At 37.1% G+C, this 23,632-nt stretch overlaps 1 protein-coding gene across 7 annotated transcripts in view; it reads right to left on the reverse strand.

The window, feature by feature from the left end:
- The window catches only part of COL2A1 (collagen type II alpha 1 chain), a 90,610-nt gene that overhangs the window by 55,081 nt on the left and 11,897 nt on the right, over positions 1–23,632 (reverse strand). For all 7 annotated transcript variants that reach the window (XM_087886701.1, XM_034419183.3, XM_087886700.1 and 4 more), the window contains 11 exons: positions 22,567–22,650; positions 19,873–19,917; positions 19,693–19,746; positions 13,554–13,607; positions 12,348–12,401; positions 11,697–11,750; positions 11,552–11,605; positions 8,996–9,040; positions 7,668–7,721; positions 4,463–4,507; positions 1,836–1,889 (listed from right to left, as the gene is read on the reverse strand). In XM_087886701.1, coding sequence (XP_087742827.1) covers positions 1,836–1,889; positions 4,463–4,507; positions 7,668–7,721; positions 8,996–9,040; positions 11,552–11,605; positions 11,697–11,750; positions 12,348–12,401; positions 13,554–13,607; positions 19,693–19,746; positions 19,873–19,917; positions 22,567–22,650 — 597 coding nt within the window. The remainder of the gene's footprint in view (positions 1–1,835; positions 1,890–4,462; positions 4,508–7,667; positions 7,722–8,995; positions 9,041–11,551; positions 11,606–11,696; positions 11,751–12,347; positions 12,402–13,553; positions 13,608–19,692; positions 19,747–19,872; positions 19,918–22,566; positions 22,651–23,632) is intronic.

The following is a 23,632-nucleotide window of genomic DNA, read 5'->3' on the forward strand; positions in this document are numbered from 1 at the left end:
TTCTGATTTCAAGCCTGGAGCAAAAGACGGCCTGGGCCAAATACTCAGGAATACTTGAAAGGAATATGAACACACTGAGGAATGAAGATATTGTTGAAAAAGTACTGTAGTACACATAACAGAGCCAATAGTACACAGAAAACAGAGTATTCTTTTACAAGAGTTGATTCCATCTGAACACAGAAATGTCCAAGAATGTGAGCTACTGTTAAATTCACAGTCAGCAATTTCTACGTCTGTTCTCAAACGGATGGTGAATGAATGTGTGAGAGGGAAGACCTATGGCAAGAGCAAAATTTAGCAGGAAATGGATATGAGATTTTTTTTTCACCAGCGAATTTTTCAAGTCTCAACTATTATTTCATATGATAATTGTTGCAATATAAATATTTCAACAAACTTTCCAGATGAGGAAGTGAATGGGAGAATTTCCCTTGATTTAAAACAAATTATTTTGATTTGTGGTCTTAAAACACATTATTAAGGTAAAGATAAAGGTTCTCCTCGCACATACATGCTAGTTGTTCCTGACTCTAGGGGGCGGTGCTCATCTCCGTTTCTAAACCGAAGAGTTAGCGCTGTCTGATGACAATTCCATGGTCATGTGGCTGGCATGACTAGGTGCCGAAGGCGCACAGAACGCTGTTACCTTCCCACCAAGGTGGTCCCTATTTTTCTACTTGCATTTTTACATGCTTTCGAACTGGTAGGTTGGCAGAAGCTGGGGCAAGTAACAGGAGCTCATTCCGTTACACAGCGCTAGGGATTCGAACTGCTGAACTGCCGACCTTTCTGATCGACAGGCTCAGCATCTTAAACATATTCAATAATGGGCTTTAATTCTGTTAAGGATATTCCCCCTTCAAACAAAATCATCATTACTAAAAAAAAGAAGTCTAAATTAGTTCATCTGCCACCAACTCAAAGGTCTTCACATTATCCTATATAGGATATTCACAAGCCTTATATTAGCCACTATTTCAAGACATTTTCTAAAAGTCTTGAAAAATTCCTACGCCTGCTTTCTCCTTGTACTGTTTTCTTAGCTAGACTCATTGCTTTTCCATTTCACTGCAGCAAATTATGCACCCACAGAAACAGATAAAATAGAACAAGACTGGACAAGATGGAATCACAAAATTCTTCAGTATAATTCATATTCCTTAAAATTCTCAGGCTGTCAGCCCCTAAAATACTCCTCAAAATCAAAAATGGGTCCTGAAAGATCTATTAATATAAATCCAGTCTATACAGGTAGACCTTGATTTACAATTTCTGTTGTTAAATGAGACATTGGTTAAGTGAGTTTAGCCCCTTTTTATGACCTTTCTTGCTACAGTTGTTAAGTGAATCCCTGCAGTGGATAAGTTAGTAACCCGGTTGTTAAGTGAATCTAGCTTCCCCATTGACTGTGCTTGTCAGAAGGTCACAAAAGAGATTCACATGACTTGTAGGAACACAGTACAGTTATAAATATGAACCAATTGCCAAGCATCTGGAATTTGATCACATGATCATCGGGATGTTGCAAAGGTGGTAACTGTGAAAAACGGTCATAGGTCACTTTTTTTTTAGTGTTGTTGTCACTTTGAGCAGTCACTAAATGAACTGAGGTAAGTCGAGGACTACCTGTACTTTCTTCCTTTTTAAAAAAAAAAAAATCAGGGAGATTAAATCTTGTTTCTTTTCCTTATTCTTCAGATGGATAAACTAATCAAAAGAATGAAAGATGGACAGTGTCGAGTTAGCATAGTGACATATAGAAGGCTGGGAGGTGGATGCAATTATGCTGCACAATTGCAGAAACATTACTTTGGCTTTGAAGCATGACTTGCCTTTGCACCTGGAGCTCCTGGAAACCCTGGTCCACCAGAAGGGCCAACAGGTCCCTGAAAAAAGGAAACAAAACAAGTGGCTTTAGTGAGCTTGCCAAAAAGCAGAACTGAATTCTTTTAAACATTTAGAATTTTGATGCTCATTTAAGCAGTTGTGCATTTCACTCCTAAAATATAATAACGGAATTATCTAAATGTAGAGGTAGACAGTTATAGCTGAACTGAGCTTCCCAATGTATTTGTGGCTGAAACAAGTCTTTGGTCAAACTGAGACAAGAAATAAAGTTGCTGATGTGTTTAGTTACTCTTAGATTTAATAAAAAGAGCACTCAACACCCTTCACTGTCCCAGTTCTCCATCTGTTCCAATTTTTTTTTTTATTTAGAAGTTTGGTCAGGAAAAAAGGTGCTTATAATAATATAGAAAGGTTCAAACAAGGAAAAAGTGGATGTAATAGATGCTGTCTGGAGGGGGGGAAAGCACAAATCCAGAGTTGCGTAATATATTTATCATAATTAACTGAAAGGGTTGGATATTATTGGAATTTGAATTTGGAATCTGTGTCAGATCCAGTCTAGTTTCAATGTATAAGATTATTGTTGTTCCTTGTTTTTAATAAACTACCTTCAAAGAGTCTTTCTTCTTTTCTTCTCATGAGTTATTCATTAGATATTTCATTAAAAATTCAGGGAAAATTTATCAAGTTGGTTTATTTGATCAGGGCTAAAAGAGGAAAAAAGTCGTATCTGCTTCCTTTCCCAGATATTTTGTTGACAAGGAACATTTGATGAAGCTTATGGATTTATGTTTTCTACTTAAGAGATTAACTAGGTGGAGAAAAGAGAAATTATGTTATATTTAGAGATGGTGATAAGCTATTAAAATTGTTTTTTACTTGCTGGAATGAAGGGGGAGGTTACTCTTTTTCGGTTCTTTTTCTTTCTTTCTTTTTCACACTATTTTCTTTTTGTACTTTTGTGTTTGTATTTACTTTTATTTCTTTCATTTGTAATTCTTAATAAAATTATTTGGAAAAAAGAAAGAATGAAATTGACATGAATAACTTGACAAATTTGACTGACTCATGAACAGTCAAAGGTGGTCACCAAGTAATTGTAAAATAATATTCCTTCAATACTAATTTACTGCAGTATTACATTTCATAACTGTTTTTTATTCTGTAATAATGCTTTCTACTTCCCAGTAAAATAACTATTATAAGTTAAAAAGCTTCTATTACACAGGTCTAGCTAGAGTAAAAACATAATTTAACTGCTCGAAATGTTAAATAGTATTTAATCAAACATTTGCTCCAAAAATCAGTTGCATCCTTGATTCTGAAGATGTGAGCACAATGTTTTACACTTTGGGGAAAAAAAATCATTATTCACCATTTCTTCCCTATGCCCTTTCTACTATCAAGCTGCTCCTCATTGTACAACAAACAAAAAATATATTTCTGTTTTTACCCCTTCATTTACCACTCTGAAGGTATCTTTCTAGATATCTTTAATCTTTGCTAGAGCAATCTTGTTCTTTGCAGCTTGCCTTAATATTCCTTAATATTCCTCAGTCCTGTTGTGTCTGTTCAAAAGGAAAATGCCCAAATTGTTGTTGCTTTGACCATCTGGCATCTTCCTTGAATAGTTTCCCATCTCCTCACATCCCAATTATAGTTTTTCTCAGCTGCAGTGACCACTGGTGTACATGTGTGTAAATGTGTAACACAATAATAGGCACAGTATTACATCATGCATATATAAAAGGGGCAGGCCTTGAATTGCAATGCCACATCTGTCATTTTACAGATTTGGATATCCTTATGGATATCTGTTCTTGTTCAACCTTACCCTACTCTGACTTCCTACATTGTTTCCCATTTTTGCAGGCTGTTCTCCTTCTCTAACTATACCACCCATTAGTGTTTCCAAAATCTCTTGTTCTCTCAGGTTAAATAAAAATATTCATATGGAAACATCTCATAGTTTTTGTATCTGTTTCCTTCTGCTTTCACAATTTGTATGACAGATATATGCCTCAGAATTTGTCTCCCTGCTCCTTTAATAATCATTATAGTTTGTCACACAGTCAGCCAGATGTTCAGATCAGATTTGGCATTTTTATCCAACTATTGAGTCCTTCCCAAAGAGCTGGGATAGGCAGATGTTGATATTTGATGGCATTAAAGGTATTGCTGCAAGATACAAGCTGTTCTGACTAACGCTGCCTTTTGCAATTGACTGATAGTAATTTTGTAATTTTGATGGGGTTCAAGTGCTGCTTCATTTGTTTTGGGATTGTACCCAAGACACCTATTACTATCATTGCTGTTATTATGAAAACACCATATATTTTTTTCATCTTTTAAATACCACCTGGTTTGTTTTTTTCCCCCTTTTTGCAAAGCTTTGATATTAATTCTGAAACAAAGCATGAGTATTTGTTATCAGATTGCAGTCTTTGGTATAGAGGATAGGTTTTACAATATAATGTTGTTGTCTTTCATGATATCACGAGGAGAGGGTTTTATTTTTAGAAAAGTTAGATCATATTATTATAATAACAATAAATGTAAATAGCATGGTCATTTTCCAGAAGGGGAAAAATTAAAATACTTAATTACTTACCGGTGGACCAGCTGGACCAGGGAGACCATCATTACCACGAGCACCCTGTGTGAACAAAATACTGACTCAGAAAATTATACTTCATCATACAACAGTATTCTTATATTTGGAGTTTTGCTGCCAAATGGATTTAGAATTCCGAGCAAATCTTTAGCTATCTAATAGCTGCCCTACTCCCTTGTTCTCCATCAGCACACTAACATCTTCTCTGGAGAGTTGGAGGCATGCCAGGAAGCCAAGGAGGAGAAAAAGGAAGAAGAAATATGTTACATGAGGAGAAATCTGCTCACATACTGCTCTATCTCTTGAGGCAAAATGGAGTATGTGAGAAGGTACACGCTCATGAGAATGCAAGCAATGAAAAGATACTTGAGGCTCATTCCTACAACTTCCCAGTTTTGGAGGCATGCAATAGCTGGAATAAAAAGGGTCTAAATTAGCTTTCTTTAAATTTCAAGTTAGATATGCTACAGTTCTATAGAAAAATTCTGGTTTTTAATCATCTATGTCTTTGGTTCACAAGAGAAAAAGGAAGATCATGCTAGCCTTGAAAAAAATCACGACAAACAACATCATCTTTCAGTGTTAGGACATCTGAGCCATATCTACGGCTATTCCTCGAACAACGGGTTTTAGAAAAAATTGTACTTTTCTACAGGACTATAGTTCTAATCTCACACAATCCCAGAGCCTGAGCAGGGCCTCTTGTGAGGAGTCCTTCTCAGCAGCTAATGGGTTGACATTCCTGCCCTCCTGTAACTAAAGACTAATTGCTTGGCCTCGTTGCTCCTGTCTCAGGCAACGGGCCAGGAAAACAAATGGAAAGGTGAGGCTGAAGGGTCACGTGACTCTCCAAAGCCCTCACAGGGATGCCATCAAAGGACTTAAAGCAAAACAAAAAGCATGCCTCCTTCACATGCCTCCCTTCAATTATAGTAAAAAATTAAGTTTGTGCAAACATAACTCCTTAAATGATAAACTACTCAGATAACTCAGAAGAGCTTTTGATAAGACCGTTTTGTGGTTTCAAAGAGAAAATCTAGAGGATCGCTCAATTGCAAACAATTATTGAATTATTTGCTTAGGCCTAGTTAAAACCCCTTTTAAACATCCCAACTGTATACTTCGAATAAAATTATTTGCTTTCTCCTTGAAAAGTTTATATTCCCCTATTTTGAAGTGGAACTATTTTTAAGATGTGTTTGTTGTTGCTTTAACAATTACAATTAAAAATCTTTTTTTTTCTCCATCACAAGTATAAACTGTCTTTATATTTGGTGAGCGATAAGAAATTTATAAAAACTACAGTGAGGACAAAATAGTCACCAGGAAATTACCTTCCTGTTGCCAAGACTCATGTAGTGGCAAAACCAAGAAAACAAGAATGACATAGATTTTAGGAAACTATATCTAATGCTATACTGGGGTAAAAACAGGGTAGGTTTTCAAGAGTCACTTCACACCCTCAAATGTATTGCAGTCAGTCAATAAAAACAAAATCTCTTAATTTTTTCCCTCACATCTCTTCAATTGGGACTCACCTATTCTGAGTATCTTGTCCCTCACTTTCCCTCAATCTCTTACAGGTCTTCAATATGGTGGATTTAAATGTAGTCATAGGAAACAGTAAATCCTACTGTTTCTTACTACTGGAAATCTGGACTTACTGCTATTGAGTAACTTGATTACTTCAGCTCCTTAACTTCTTCAACATTTCAAATCTGTGCAAATAAACAGTCTGGAACCTGGGCCAAAAACAGTCCTGCTGTGTTTTATAATGACCATTAGAGAAATTTTACCATGTGGTAAAAAAAAAAAGCCAAAGAGATTTCAGGCAATGTTTAGTACAGTGGCAAATAAGGAATCACATATTTTTGAGATGTGAAATGGACCAAGGGGTCCATTTATTTGACTTACAGCCCTGTAAAAAAATCTGCACCTGAAAGTCAGCTTTGTTTTGCATTGTACTTATAGTACACTGCAGAATTTATCCACTGACATTAGACAAATCACCATTTCTCAGACTAATTGGCTATGCAAAGTTTTTGAGAAGATCAAACAGAATGGACCATGTATGTCATCTTATGCTCCTTGGAGAAAGGACTGGACAAGAACAAAATAAGCAAATATATGGAATAGGTCTGTTCCAATAACTTTTTACAGAGAAGTCCTTTCTATTGTCCAATCAATGTGTTAGTCCTATGACTACATTATTTTTGTTCCTTTGAGTCAGTGTTGATGCCTGCTGACTGCCTGGACAAATCCCTGCAGTTTTCTTGGTAAGGTTTTTGGGAAATGGTTTGCCCTTGTCTCCTTCCTAGGGCTGAAAGAAAGCGGCTGGCCCAAGGTCACTCAATTGGTTTTGTGCCTAAAGTGGAACTAGAACTCATGGTCTCCCAGTTTCTATCCTGATGCCTTAACCACTATACAAACTGGGTCTCTAATAATCCTATAAAATCTGAGATTAAGCATTGCAGGTACATCCAAATTTACAGCTACATTGCTATTTTTTTCTCCTGCCTTCCAGAAGTTGCTCCTAGAACCATTAACCTAGAAGCTGAACTTCAAAAGGCAATCCTCACTACATGTTACTTCCATAATCTTGTGCTACATGGTACTTAAGGAAAGGCAGGTGAAAAGAAGAAAGGAAGGAAGAGGAAGGAAGACCTCAATGCATTGGCTTTTCTTTTATTGCAGCCTTCCTCAGTCTGGGCAACTTCCAATGCCTTTTCTAAACAGCCCAATCATTTCTGAGAATTTAGGTCCACACAACTAGAAGGTGCCCAAGACAGGTTTAGCACAAAATTTAATCCTATATTTGAGGTCCAGACCACAAGATAATTAAAACTGTTTTCTACACAAATGCTTCTCTTTAATTAACACTGCTTTTGTACAGCTTCACTATTCATGGCACACAGTAAATGCTACCATCCTTATCCTAAGGGTATATTAAAAAGTATGTGTGCTTTGCCTGCGCAGCCACCATAGTACTGCATTAATTTTCCTTCATCCTTTACATTAGGAGGATATACCGTTAATCTGGGAGATTGAATTGGCCACAGTGAATGAGATGGCAATTGTAAAGAGGGGAGGGGTTTTCTGCTGAAGGCATGGATGCGTGTATACATTCTGTAGCTGTAAAAAGCACTCAAGCAACATACCCACGGGGCAAGATTTGTAGCGTTCAAACTATGCTGATACTTACAGCAGCACCAGATGGGCCAGGACGTCCTCTTTCACCTGGAAGGCCACGGGGACCCTAAGGAATAGTAGAAGCAAAAGTTAAAAAGGTATTACAGCCCTACTGTCCTTCAAGAGAGTTATCGTCTAAAACTAATATCCTGTGTGTTTTATCTTCTAGTTCCCCAATACTGGACCGAATTCACACTGACCATGGTAGATGTGGAGACGCCCTCTATACCATCATTGAATTGCGACTGTGGGGCCAAAAGACAAACTATTCAACATATAGTGGCAGAATGCCAAAAAAAGAGTCTATAATGGAGACTTTGCTGATTTCCTGGCTGTGACAGATGCAAAAAATTGTATCTGTAATCTAGAAATATTTCATATTTTGTATGTTTATCGCTTTGTTTTTATCAAAATATGATGTGAATGGGCCATGCGATAAATAATAATAATAATTCACCAATGAAATGCCTACTAGGATATAAAGCAAGAGATGCAGTGAGAGAGATCTGAATACTATAGGACTCTACTGTTTGCGTGTATGCATTTTCCGTGATTGATACTATGCATGAGTACACACATGCTGCGACTAAGGAAGCATGGGTAGGAAACTACTTTACATGAGAATTCTACCTGTGTCATCTAGATTCCATGGAACTCAAAATGTAAATGCAGTTTGTTTGCATTAACCTATTAGGGATGCAAAGAAGGGATATGTAGATAGACAAAGTATGCTCTATGTCAGCCTTGGAAGCCATATTAGGCTGGAAGCTTCAATGCTGCCACTTCCTCATGTGTGGGAAAGTAGGAGGGGGGATTTAGGACAGGGGGTTAGTAGACATAATAGCATTCTTCCTGTCAGTCAAGGTCAGGGCAATCCAGCATCTGGAGAAGGAGTGGTCAGGCTGGGTCAAGATAGAACGGACGTTAATTGGAGCATGTGATCGACTAGGGAGAAAGGGGATGGTTTTGGGAGCTTTGACTTACTGAAGGAAAACCCGGGCTTTTCAGATTCGGGTTTTCCCAGATGTGCCAGTTTACCTATTCTAGTAAAGAGAACTTTGGAAAATGCTTGCTTCCGTGTCTTTACTTGGAGTTGGGGTTTTCCTGGAACGCTGACACTCTATATCAGGGGTGTCAAACTCGCGTCATCACATGACATATTGGGACTTTTTTCCTCTTCGCTAAACAGGGTGGGGGTGGGGCCAGCACGTGACACATCTGGTCCACGGGCCGTGAATTTGACACCCCTGCTCTATATGGATAATCAGATATGGACAATGGCCAACTTACAATGTTGGTGTTGTGATAATGATTAAAAATAACTGAGCAATAGATCCTCACCATAGGACCAGGAGAACCATTCTCCCCAGAAGATCCAGCTTCACCCTAGAGAAAAAAGAAGCAATGGTAAACTAGAAATCTGTGTCATCAAACAGCCCAAGAAAATATAAAACAGATTGGGACATCGTGGTTGGCCTCAGCTGCAAAATCATTACTACCTTTTGCATCAAGGGAACACTAGAGGGCAATTCACAAGCATGGAAAACACATCAATAGCTAACTGATGGCTGGCCATTTCAACACATCTTCATTAGAGGATGCCCTATAGCTATGATGGCAAACCTATGGTACGTGTGCCACAGCTGGCACGCGGAGCCATATCAGTGGGCACATGAGCTCAGCTCCGGTGCACTGATTTTCAGGCCTTCTGGGCCACCCAGAAGTAGAGAAACAGGGGGTTTCCTGCCTCCGGAAGGCCTGGGGGGTGGTGGGGAAGGCCTGTTTTCACTCTCCCCAGGCTCCTAGAGAGGCTCTGGAGCCTGGGGAGAGCAAAAACGGCCTTCTCCACCCCCCAAAAGGCCCTCTGGAGGCCGGAAATGGTCCATTTGCCAACTTCCAGTAGGACCAAAAGGCCCGTTTTTTGCTCTCCCCAGGCTCCAGAGCCTCTTTAGGAGCCTGGGGAGAGTGAAAACAGCCTTCCCCACCCCCCTGAAAGGCCCTCCGGAGGCTGGAAATGGCCCATTTGCCAACTTCCAGAAGCCAGCAAATGGGCCATTTCCGGCCTCTGGAGGGCCGGATCAAGTGCCAAAAGCGGGGGGACCACGGGGGGGGGGGGGTTGCACATGCATGTGCGGAGCACATAGAATTATGGGTGTGGGTGCGTGCCCCCCCGCTTTTGGCACGCGATGGCAAAAAGGTTAGCCATCACTGCCCTATAGCTATTAGATTCTGTAAGAGATGAGTCAGTTCCAGCTTGGTACCAAGTTAGTCATGTTTTTATGATACTTAATCACTCTTCAGGGAGTACAGGGAGTTCTCTTTAGTGATCATAATTGGGATCTGCAACTCAGTCATTAAGCAAAGCAGTTGCTAAGTGAAACCAACCAAGATAAGTGAAAGCTTATCTTACTTCAGCTTTCCTTTGCTTTAAAGACTTGCGAAGATCATAAATGTGAACATTGGTTTCAAAGTTACTTTTTCATCACAGTCAGAACTGTGAACGGTAGTTAATTAAATCAGGCAGTTGCTAAACAAGGGCTACCTGAGGTGAATTCTCTTGCTGCAAAAGAACTCCAGTTTTCTAGAACTGGAAGTTACTGAGGTGGAATGTGCTCTGGATTCCCTGGAGGGAGATTCTATATTCCAGAGGAGCAAAATTTAGATAGCAAAATTTAGATAGTAGGGTTGGGAGACAGAGGTCAAGACAGTTCCTCCTCCCTTGAAGTTCTCAGAATATATTTTTAATGATGCAAATAGTTTCCTTTAGTTTGGTGAGATTTCTGTAGGTGAGGAACTATAAAGGAAACTGCTTAGAAGAAACTTAGCATGTTTTTCTTGGTTTTTAGAGCCTGACATTATTTTGCATAAGCAATTAAATGAGCATCAACTGTCAACCGTTCAAAAGTGTCAACTGTTAAAAATATTAATCAGTGGAACAGCTTGCCTTCAGAAGTTGTGAGTGCTTCATCACTGGAGGTGTTTAAGAAGAAACTGGACAAGTCACTTGTCTGAAATGATAGAGTCTCCCGCTTGAGCAGGGGGTTGGACTGGAAGACCTACAAGGTCCCTTCCAGCTCTATTCTGATTGATTGATTGATTGATTGATTGTCTGTCTATCACAGCATAAAGTAGGACGTAAGTGTCCTGGGAATCCTCATGCATATTTCTTCGTAATGCAAGTGTCTTAATATACACTACCAATTGTTTTTAAGATGAATAGGATGGCTAGAGATATCATAATGCAATGGGTAAGTGACATCACAGAGGTTAGCAAAAGGAACGCCAATTGGTGGCCATAAAATAATACATCTACAGTAGAAGTATGCACTGTATCAATATGGCATAATTAATATAATCATGATTTAACTGTTTTCCAATAACAGTTTTTTCTGGATAGTTTAAAAAGTGAAAACAAATGTAAAATTCCTTTTAAAAATGTTTATATAGAAGTAGAGGTTGATTACCGGTCTCATTGTTTATAGTGTCTGATTTGTAAAACTTGCCATCTCTGGTGAACTGATTTCTGTATCAGTAGAAATCAGCATCCTTTTAACAGGGAGTGTTTCTCCCTTCTACAATAACCCTATCTGCTCCTTTTTATGGAACTTCCTTGGAAAAAAAAAATCTAGGCTAGCAAAATGACAGCGGAAATTGTTTTTCTATCAAATGAATTTCAATCTAGGAATGGTTAATATTGCTTTTCCTGCCTGCAACCATTGGATTCAACATAATTGAAGCTTTCCTTTTAAAAAGTAGGAAATGATAAGTTATAATTTAATATTTGGGAGGGGGGAGGGGAAATGAATTAAATGCATAAAAAAATGTAAGCTTAACAATATGCTAAAAATAACAGGGTTTTCACCAATCATATCTTAGGATGGGAATTCTCAGTCCTACCTTAGCACCTGGAGCACCAGCTTCTCCTTTAGAGCCATCTAAACCAGGATATCCCTAGGAGAGTGAGAGAGAGAGAAAGAAGCATAGGGATCAATTCTGAATTAAATTAAAATTTAAAAGTCTCATCTGCAAAATACAAACTTACTCTGTGACCTTTGACACCAGGAAGACCTGGGGTCCCAGGGAAACCTCGAGCACCCTAAATTTAAATGAGAAATTAATTAGTTAAAAAAAATAGACACGTTTTCTAAAACACACATGCAACGATTCCTACATTGCTACTAACTTCATAAAAGTACAATATCTGCAAAAGCTAAAGGAAAAACTGGGTTTCTAATGCGATAGTCATTTACATAGAACCTAGATCAATCGGACCCACAGACGTTTATCATAATAGAAGAAAACAAAGTCTGTCAAAAAAGGGCTTTTATAACCCTTCATTTTCTTCTCAATCTGATTATCTTCATCATTAAAGGAAAGGTAGGAATATTTTGCTTGCTCCCTGTTATTTACTTCCTCCTTTCAGTATCCTGATTTAACATCAGTCCTTTCACTTTAGGATATACAGAATTACAGTGCTGCAGTAATGGTACCCAAAAATCAGGGTGTTAGTACTGCCCACTTAGCATCATGAAGGTTGCAATTTTCAGCCTGTCACCAGGAAGAGAAAAGAAAGACACTTTGGCTCCAAAGACTATAATTTTATACTGTGCCTCTTATAACCCGTAAGATAAAATTGCAGGATTGTGGTTTCTGAATCTAACTATCTATACTGATACGGAGGACACAGCCATACCTGAGGTCCAGGTAATCCACGCTCTCCTGATTTGCCAGGTTTGCCTGCTTCACCCTGAAAAAAACCCAAAGTGGATGCAATTTTATTTAGGAAGGATCCCATTTACACAAAATATATCACCAAAAAAGTGGATAAGACTCATCAAGACTCTGCTTGGCTGGGCCTGATCTATGATAAAGTCCAGCATTCTATTGTCAAAATATTGCAAACACAGAAAGTCATCTTTATTTTTAAAAGTACGAGATGTGTTTTTCCTTGCACAAAGAGAAATACAGAAGAATCAGACAACCCTTGACTGTTCTTCCTCCTTCTCAAGAGCCCCAAAATTAGATAAGGTATCATTTTTAAATGAAAAAGAACTAAACTTTCGTACACATATGACTGACAAACAGAATCTGGGACAAAATAGTATTATGTGGGGTGTTCCTGGCTGGGGGCAGGGGGGCAGTCATGTCCCTTTTTACTTAATTCTTGCCTAGTTTTTAGCTTTCTGGGTTGTTGTTTTTCTTCTCAACAGCTGATCAGCCAGTAAACATTCTCAGTTAATGAACTGTTAGGGGAACTGGATATGTTTAGTCTAACGAAGACAAGGTCAAGGGGTGGCATGATAGCAGTCTTCCAATATTTGAAAGGCTGTCACGGAGAAGAAGGGGCCGACCTTCTTCTCCAAAGCACCTGAAGGCAGGTCAAAAGATAATGGATAGAAAGAGATCCTGCCTAGAAAGAAGGGGAAATTTCCTGACAGTGAGAACAATTAATCAGTGGAATGGCTTGGTTACAGAAGTTGTGGATGCTCCAACACTGGAGGTTATTAAGATTGGACAGCCATTTGTCCAGAACAGTATAAGGTCTACTGTTTGAGCAAGGGGTTGGACCAGAAGATCTCCAAGGTCCCTTCCAGTTCTATTCTGCATTTGTGTTCTCAGTGGGTTGTGATGCAACAATTCATTCTTTCTTTTAAATGGTATACCTCTGTAGACCTTGGCTTCTGTCAAAGTCTACAAATACCTTCCCCTTCAGCATAATTATATTAGAATCCACATCTCCCTTCTGAGAACAAATGATATATTGGAGTAGGGTAATTGATCAAGGTATAATCTTTAAATAAACATTTGAACGTAACGTTTCTAGCAAACTCCTCCTTCACCTAAGCTGATTAACCTATGCTGATCCCAATATTGGGATGTTTAAGAAAATAATACTCACATCATCTCCTGGTTTTCCGGGTAATCCAGGTGGCCCACGGGGACCCATTGCACCCTAGAAGAAAAATATAATTGAGAAGAATGAAATATGAAATAAGGGGTTATAATGATACACCCTAGACTTGGTATGGCATTGAGCAACAAATGAGACAGTGGGACACATTGCCTGGTTCCTTGAATATTAAACTCAGGTTGAATATTAAAGCTAGGTTCAAATTCTGCCTCAACTGAGGACTACCCAAGTCATGTTATTTCTTCCTACATCTGACTCAGGGATTTAAGCACCAATTTCCTTGAAAACAGCTTTTCAATGCCAAGCGAAAAGATATCTACCATGTGTTTTAACAAGGAATCTTCTATGATCCCCGGCAATTTAGTTTATCACAGTACAACTGCTTAGTAAGAGGGATACCATAGAGGAGTCTTTGTGTGGAAAAGGAAAAAAAATATTATTTGCTGTAATACAGGACCTGGAATTATTTATTAAAAGCAAACAGTGGGAGATTCAAGACAGATAAAAATAAAGATTAATATCTAGACAATGCATAGCTCAGGAGTTGTAATGACCACAAACTTTAAAAGGGGAATAGCCAAATTCATGGAAGACAAAGCAACATTTTCAATTAATGCATGGTAGATATAAAGATGTGATGTTGTAGAGGTGTACCACAGATTAAGGATGATCAGTCATATTCCTGAACCCACTAGTGAATGGTTCTTCAGTTACACTACCAACACTCTCCAACATACCAACATCTGCCTATACCAGATGCTTGGGAAAAACTCAGCATAGATAAAAATGTCAAATCCAGTTTAAACACCTGGCTGACTGTGCAATCAATCATAATAATAAATAAGGATCATTTTAGGAATAGGATTACAGCTTGCATGCTTTTCATAACCTTTCTTATTTCTGCTTTGAATTGGTATTTCCTTCAGTTAGTTATTGGTGGGGGCGTTTTAATAAGCAAATTTAATCACATATGAAGAGCCCTGGTGGCACAGCAGACTAAAGCATTGTTATTAACATCAGCTACCTGCAATTACTGCAAGTTCAAATCTCACCAGGCTCAAGGTTGACTCAGCCTTCCATCTTTTCTAAGGTAGGAAAAATGAGGACCCAGATTGTGGGGGCAATAAGTTGACTTTGTATAAATATACAAAAGTATGAAGGCTATTGCTTAATGCATTGTAAGCTGCCCTGAGTCTCTAGAGAAGGGTGGCATATAAATAAAATAAAAAAAAAAGGCAACTAGTATAAATAGGCATGGTATAAAGTATAAATGATGTACATTATATGTAATATTTATATAGTTACAAGTCAAGTCCAAACTTCAATAAAAATCTATTGAAGATTGTTCACACATAAAGCATCTCTAATTTCTCGGCAATGAAATAATAGCTACAAAGATTAAAGATTAAGAACTCGCAAATCAGATATGTTCCTGAAAAAGTTATCTTAAGCAAACAAATACAAGTTGAAATTATGTTTATAAAATCAATAAGGCAAAGGTATGGGCCTCTGAAGCTTTTTTGAAGTCCCAGAGCTCTTTCTGATTGATAGCATGCAGCAAAAATGCTACATGGGACTTCCATTCCCAGAAGCAGATCCATATTAAGCTTCATCATATTCCGAAATTGTTTTCCTATGCAAAACGAAACTTTAAATTGCCCTCAGTCATTTGCAGGATTTTATATTCTTCCTAAAGAAATGAGAATACATTTATAATTTTCCAAGCAATTCCATCTCAGTAGCTATTAATGTAGAATTCCATCAACATCATGCATGAACCTTCAAAATCATCTTATTCACAGAGGCAACTGAGAACGACAATGTAGTTTCACTGTGTGCCAATGTATTTATACCAGACTTAAACCACAAATCCTCATCTTCTATTCCTAGCTTCTTCTCTATTGATATCTTCCTCACCTTGATCCAAAGAAAAAAGACTCCTTAACCACTTCCACCTGGATCAACAATTTCTTTCCTACCATTAATCTGAGCCTGGATCAGTCCATGTGGGAAATTTATTTTGTGTTCATATATATAAGAGATATACAGGCCCACTGATCTTTATACATAAGCTTCCTGCTACTTCTTTGAATATACGTGACCATTGACAGCAAACTGTAGATCTCAAGAACTGACATCTGTTGGATTTGTTCAGGCATTCTTTAAATAGTACACCCACAATCACAAACTAGGGAAGTGATTTTTAAAAAGCCAGATGAGATAAGGTAATGACTAAAAGACACTTCCATACTGCTGCGACTTCCCATCCCCGATCCCTCTAAATGATCTGTACATGACTTGAAAATTGTATTTGAATTCTGCCAATTTAGAAATGTTGGGAATATGGAAAGAAAATAGTTGCTCCTACCCGAACAGCTACAGGTTTAACAACCACAATTCTAAAAAATTAAAAATCCATTCATCCCCTCTTTAAAGGAAGAAAAGAAGAACCTAACAGACTGAAGGTCTTTGTAGGCAGTTGGAATGCTCAAGTTTCATCATTTTCACCCTATTCATTTTGGGCAAGCTATGAGATTAAGGAACTTGTTCAGCCAACATTCTCTTCACAGGATATTTTGGGCTAGCTGAAAGTCAAGAGCTCAATGGAGGTGGTGGCAAGAGTACACTGCAACGTGGGAATGGCCTGTCCTCAATACCAAGCATTTCCATCTGGAAACTGGCCTTAGAATAGTTCCTTTTGTACAGTATAGTTGAAACCAACCACAAATTGACTCACCTGCCAAAGACATGGAATTGCCTAGATGTCAAGCTAATCTAGAAGAGTTGCAAATATATTGTGTGGAAATGCCCACAACTTTCAGATAACCTGTACGTCATACTGTCATGACCCCTCCCCCATAGCTCAATAGTTTAATTGATAAAGTTGTAGATGCCTATTTTAATTACTGGGACAATAAAAAAAGTATAACTGCTTAAAATATGGTGCCCAGTAAATAATATCCAGGTATAAAAATATAATAAAGTACTGTATATGAAATAAAACTTTAAATTCAGAAAAATAAAAAAACTGCAAAGCATTTATGGAAGGACAATTTATACAACAGAGCAATAAACTGAACAAAAAAGAGACAAGAAAATATACAATAATTCTAAATATAAAGAGAAAAGAGAATAAACTAATGAGATCTCTGGAGAGAGAGAGAAAAATCCCATAGCAAATTAAACTCCTACAGTGTCAGCTTTCTATGTTAATTGTGTGAGAGAGAGGGAAATAAAATGGAATGTTGTTACACAAAGGAATTTTGACTCAGCAAAATTCCTGAGAAAAGAAAAGGGGAAAAAATTAAAATCACAGAAAGAGAAAATTATGGTGATCAATAGTATATGCATTGAAAGAAAATTTCATCAGTACGGTATTATACAATGCTATTTTAGAGAGAAGAAATTTCATTTGCAAGGACAAATGAATACTTTAAGAAGTATTCTTAAAGATCTACCAAGTCAACAAATGCCCGAAGATGAACAATGAAGGGACCAATAACAATAAGGGAAATTTGTGATGCTATAAAAAAAACAACCAAATATAAATAGAACCTATGGTCCAAATGGATCATAGGCTTCTTATTATAATTATTTTGAAGATGAGCTTTTATTACCTTTGCAAAAAAATGGTGGACAGGAACATATATAGCACTGATTCCTAAAGAAGGATGGGATTTGACTTTGCCAAAAAAAATTATAGGCCAATAACATCATTACTGAATGATGATTATGAGATATTCATAATTTTAGCTGAAAGACTGAAAAATATTCTATATTATCTATGAAGATCAATGTGGCAATTAGAAGATAACATTAAAAATGTTCTTAATGTATTAGATACTTAGAACAATACAATGAAAAACAAACTGCCTTCATATTTCTTGATGCAGAGAAAGTTTTTTATAATTTCAACTGGAATTTTATGTTTAAAATTTTGGAAGATACGGATTTCAGAGAGAACTTTATTACAGTACATGGGTGAAATATTGTAGCTGTATAAGTCACAAAGCAACTAATAATTGTGAATGAGGAATTGACCAAGTCTTGTGAGATACAAAAGGGTAGAGATACCCACTTTGAATACAGATATAAGACAAGATGAGAGTGTTGCTGGAATTAAAGTTTAAAAAGATTATAAAGTTTATAAACTAAGGGCATTCACCAGTGATTTGGTTTTAATTTTGGAAAACCTGTTAGAAGAGATAGACGTATTAATGGGAAAATTAAGAGAATTTGGTGCATTGGCTGGATTTAAAATAATAAGGAAAAAACAAAGATGTTGGGAGAGGATATGAAATCCAAAAATAATTGTCTGTGAAAACAGGTTTTCGGATTGAGAAAAATAAAATATTTGGGTATCATAACTAATAAGATTTGTATGTTATTTGAAAATAATTTCTTTTAAAGTATGGGATTAAATTAAGAAAGATTTAACAAGATGAGGGAAATGACAATTACCATTGTTGGGAAGAATTTTTATGGTAAAAATGAATGTGTTATCTAGAATGTTCTTCTTGTTTCAGACAATACCTGTTTTGAGAATTGATGCATCATTTAAACAGGGACAAAAAGACATATCCAGATTTATATGGCAGGGGGAAAAAAACAAGGATTAAATGAGAGATTCTCCAAGATAGAAACAAAAGAGAAGGACTGGGATTACTTGATTTTAAACTGTATTTTGCTGCCTGGTGTTTGTTTTAGATGCAGGAATGGCTTTTGTTAAGAAATAAAAGATTTTTAAATGTGGCAGATCATTGTCTGAAGCTTGGGTGGCATGATTAGTTATGGCATGACAAAGAAAGTACATGTAGATTTTTAAAAATCATACTGTGAATTCTATACTACAAATATAGAACAGGTACAAACCCAGATTATACCCAAAATACTTTTGTTGGCCTCAGCTCATGAAACATGGTTCTTTCAAAGACAAAATGGTTAACATATAAAGAGAGTCAGATAGTTTTAGTTTTAATGGTTCCTATACGCACAATGCAGAGAGGTTTAATATAAAGTTACTAGGAATAGAATGGGATAAATCTGAAAATGAGTTCTGTACAAATCATGAACACGTAATTGCTAAAATGTATAAACTTTTGTTGAGATTTGGAAATAGAGGAGGAGCAAGTTAAGGAATGTAAATTGGGCTAAGAATGCTGGTTATAATATTCAAATAGATCAATGCGGACAAGGTGATTAAAAAATCCCAAGGCTCATAATATCTGGCTGATTGGGCTAAGGTCCTGTAAATCTGTAATAAGCCCCTGCTCTTTAAATAGCATATCCACCTCCCCAAACCCTCTATAATGGAATTGTTGGTTTCATATTGCTAAAGTGAGGCAAAGTAACAAACTAGGAAGTTGGGATGGTTATCTCCACCCTATGCTCCGTTATTGTTCCCATTTCTCTTTTTTGAACCCAGGATTAAAATTAGTGCCATTGGACAAGATTGCTCTGAGGGAAAGGATTGAGAGGAAATATACACAGGAGAAAAATTGTTAAACACAGACCATTTCTTCCTGAAAGTGTACATTGTTCCTTGTGCTACTCTTAAGGTAATAAGGGGTTTTACTGAGCTGTGTTTAAAAAGGGCAGACTTCTTATCTTCCCTTTGCTTGATGGATCCATATTTATGACAGTTGCAACGTCCCAGGTCATGTGATCACCTCTTGTGACCTTCTGACAAGTAAATCCGATGGAGAAGCCAGATTCATTTAACAATCATGTTATTAACTTAACAATTGCAGTGATACATTTAACAATTGTGGCAAGGAAGGTTGTAAAATGGGGCAAAACTCAACTAACAACTGTTTCGCTTGGCAACAGAAGTTTTTAACTCAATTGTGATCTTAAGTCAAGGATTACCTGTACCACACAACTATCATATTCAACCAGGGATACCATTTTTTCCTCCTAAACAAGATCCCCAACTTTCTCAGTGTGCTATATGATGCTCACACCTTTTAAGAATTTCAATCAGTTCTCCTATTGGCTGAAGGTTCAAGGGAAATCTCTGCAGGCAGACAGGGCAGTTAAAATATAGCAATATGTCAGTTTTTTCTGCCGAACATATCATGCACATTTTGTCTTTTGGTTAAGACAACCCTGCTTCCTGGATACTCACCCCAGAACCAGGTTCTCCGGGTTCTCCAGGGCTGCCTTGAAATCCTTGAGGGCCCTGAAAAATGGTGGTAGAAGCACTGTCAGTGATCATTTCAAGATAGAACAATCTTTCTATTTTTCTACTGTATTATTTTCAGGACATACAAGGTCATCTAAGGAAAGTATCGAATTCTATACTCACAGGAGATCCTGATGGTCCTGGAGGACCCCGTGGTCCCATTGGTCCCTATATAACAATAAAAAAAGGAAAAAACAATTATATCAAAGTTGTTATGTTTTATAATTGAAGCACAAGAGAAGAGTTGAGCCTGATTGAGAGTAGGTCTAATCTCATGGCTATTGCTATGATGTTGGTTCCTTTAGTTCTCTCTTTCTCCCTCTGTATCATGCAGAACTATTTTTATTTAGGGAAGGCATGCTGAGGCAAAAAGAAGCACACACACACACACACACACACATTCACACAAGGACACACACACGGCTTCTCTTGGAAACAGTCCATGTTGACAAAGACTGAATTTCATTTACAGCTTGCCAAGAAATGCTGGATAGCAGAAATTTCCTGCTGGAAGTTTTGTGGATCCTGAAGAACAGTAGCTGCTGTCTGTCTTTGAATAACTTTAGCCCTTGGTCCAACGGAAATACTGAGGGAATTCCTGAAACAACCCTCTCTATTACTTCCCTATCTATAATCATCTGTTTCAAAGATTTTGGCACCTGCCCTCAAGAAACTTTGGCAAAAACAAAAACAAAAACACAACAACAAAGACCTATAGCTATTTTCTAAAACCACTTCCACATTACAACAATCTGCTCAGGTTCTTGAGTAATCTGATAATGCAAACTAAGAAAATCTTTTTTAAAATCAACAGGGCACTTTTGTCTGAAGGCTCCCAAGGCAGAAAATGGAAGGCCTGAAGTGGTTTCCACAGGAACTGTGGGGAGATTCTGAGATCACCCTTCTGTCTTTGCTCTTCAAACCATAGGTCCAATTGATCCTATGTCCATACAATTCTTCCCAAGCAATATAGAATATCACCCTGACAATGGACCAATTTTTGCTGGGATTGGGGGTATTAGGAAAATTGGTATTACTATGACTTTCATGGAATCACTTCAAAACCTCAATTTTTGCCCTGATCCTGTGCTAGTTGACTGGTTATTAAACTAGAAGTGTAACTGTTTTGAGTAACATGGTCTATAGACTTTTTAAAAATGTTTGCTAATTTGTAGGATCCTTTTGATTTAAAAAAATAAATGGAAGAAGGTATAATCTTATTTTCAATCAAGAGATTAAAAACCATTCTTGATTTATTAGATTGCACCATGAAAGTTAATCAACCATTTCTTAATGGCTGATACAATCTAGATAAAGTATGTGACAGACATTTGTGTGCCATTTCTTATTTTCAAAAGAAACACAAGCAGTGTTATTAAGCAACTGACTGAGAAGATGGAGGAATCATATATGTATAAATAATAACCTAATTCCTCAAATTAAGGCCATCTGAAGAATATCTTGTAAAATTTTAAGGTTAAAGCTCATACCACAATATGATTTTTTGATAGCATAAAATTAATTTAATGCACTTTGCTTGGAATCTTTACTGTCAAATTGAGGAAAAATTGCACAACCCCTATATTTATATTTTTTCTGAAAAGTTTTGCTTAAAACAAAAGGATAATAATAAGATTAAATAATAATAAAACAAGCATAAAGTACTCTTGATGTCTTCTTAAAAGAAGGAAATTAATATATCTATCTGCTTCGTAAATCTGCATACACTGTATCATTGTGAAAATTAAAATTAAAATAATTAATTAAATAATTTGAAATATAAAATGACCAACACAGCCATTGCTGATACTGTAATAGCCAACCAATTTTCCTTATCTTTTTAGTTTGTCAAAATGCATAATGCATAATAGACAAACATTCCTGGCTCATCAAGGAACCTATTTCTTTCAGGTGAATATCCAAGCAGACTGGGTCTATTTTTGGACCCTCAAAATCCTGTATCCACATAACTCCAAAACAGCCATTAAGATGGTTCTTTAGGTGACCAGGTCTAAAATTAACTATGAAATTCAAAAGCTGCAGCCACATTTTTAAGGTAGATGAAGCTTGATTAGATTCCCAGCTCTCCCCCCACCCAAATAAGAAATATTTAGCTCTTAAGGAACCTCAGATTGAAAAAAAAAAATTTGAGCAACATTACGCCCAATTTATGAGAAAGTACCTCCCACACCTTTCAGTATGATTGGCCAATGAAATAACAAGCTCAAGTGATACCGCTAAGGCTAAGCCCAGTAGGAAGCACATGATCTGTTTTCTGCAGAAAAGTCATTATTTTGAGAATCAAATTTTTGAAAATCAATTTTGCAATCAATGTAGATCACCTTTTTAAAGTGATTACTTCCCACCTAGAAAGTTTATTTTTGTTTGTTCCATTTTTGCATATAAGATAGCCAATAATGTATTTCTCACGAAACATCCATTAAAATATTTTTTTAATTGTTTTATATAAAATGTGAGTTTTGGATCAAATGCATTTGCAAATGCAAAACTGTTGTGAACTCTAGGTGAAATTAGGTTGCTATAGCCTACCAAACCTGCCTTGTCCATCATCACGACTCAACTTTCTCAGCCTCACTAAAATCAACTCTCTAAAATAGATCATGGGTGTCAAACTCGCCGCGTCATGGTGCCATCACGTGACGTATCATGACGTTTCTCCCCTTCATGGAGTTGGGGTGGGCGTGGCCTGCGTGTGATGCATCTTTGGAGGATATGAGGCCAAAACCCATAAGTTGATATAAAACCAATAGAGTACTGCAAATATTCAAGGAATGTACACACTCTCCTAATCCTTACCATAGGTCCTTGCATCACTCCCATCTGAGCACCCCCACCACCTGCTTTCTCATCAAATCCACCAGCCATCTGAGCAGCAAAGTTCTGCAAAAGACAAAAGGAACATAGTTTCAGTGAGATGCGGAATATGATGTGATTAAATGGAGAACACTTGTACCATATGAAATATAAGAAGATCTTTTAAAAGCACAGTCCTTTCTTTTATATCTGATGGGCAATCTTTGCCATGTTACAGTGGGGGGGAAATTGGGTTGCTCTCTTTTACCATTTTTCTCTCTCCCTGCAACTCGTGCAGATATTTTATCAGGAGGTATTTCTGGAAAGAATTTCAAGTAGAGAAAAAAGGGGGATTTTATTTGGCAATTGATTATTCTAATACAAAAGTGTTTAAAATTTATTGGATATGAATTGAAACACTGTAGTGACAGAAATAAAAGTAATGCTACCCAACTTTTCAAGAGTTATTTATAAATACAAGAGATTTTAACTACTCTTGAAGTCATGGTGTTTGTAATGTAAAGTAAATCAATGAATCTCAAGTTATAGAAAGGCGCTTAGAATAATTTAAATGTAATTTAAATATGGATTTTGCCAAGTATATTTTCAAAGAAAATTCTGTCACCATTTAGGGGTGAGCAGAAAAGCAACCCTAAATTTCACATCCTAAGAGGTAACAACATCAAGATGAGTAGTTCTTATCCTAAGAACTACTCATATCCTATACAAAAGAATAGCTTGGAAACTATTACAGTGGGTGTTTTCTGTTCTTTTCAATGCATCTTCTGTGCTGAATTGTCAGTGTTACTGATAAGTGGAAGTTAGTTGTTAAAGTATATTAATTTGGACTAAAAGAATATGACCTTGTGAATGTACCCTATGAGTGGTGTAATAAAGTACCGTATTTTTCGGACTATAAGACGCACCAGAGTATAAGACGCACCAAGATTTCAAAGAGGTAAACAAGAAAAAAAATGTTTTTGCCCTCCCCAGGCCCCAGGAGCACTCTGCAGGCCTCCCAAACCCTCTGTGCACCCCATTTTTGCCAAAAACGGGCATTTTTGGCGAA

Source organism: Pantherophis guttatus, chromosome 2 (genome assembly GCF_059756535.1).
Source record: "Pantherophis guttatus breed Tessera chromosome 2, ASM5975653v1, whole genome shotgun sequence".
NCBI classification, from domain to species: Eukaryota; Metazoa; Chordata; class Lepidosauria; order Squamata; family Colubridae; genus Pantherophis; species Pantherophis guttatus.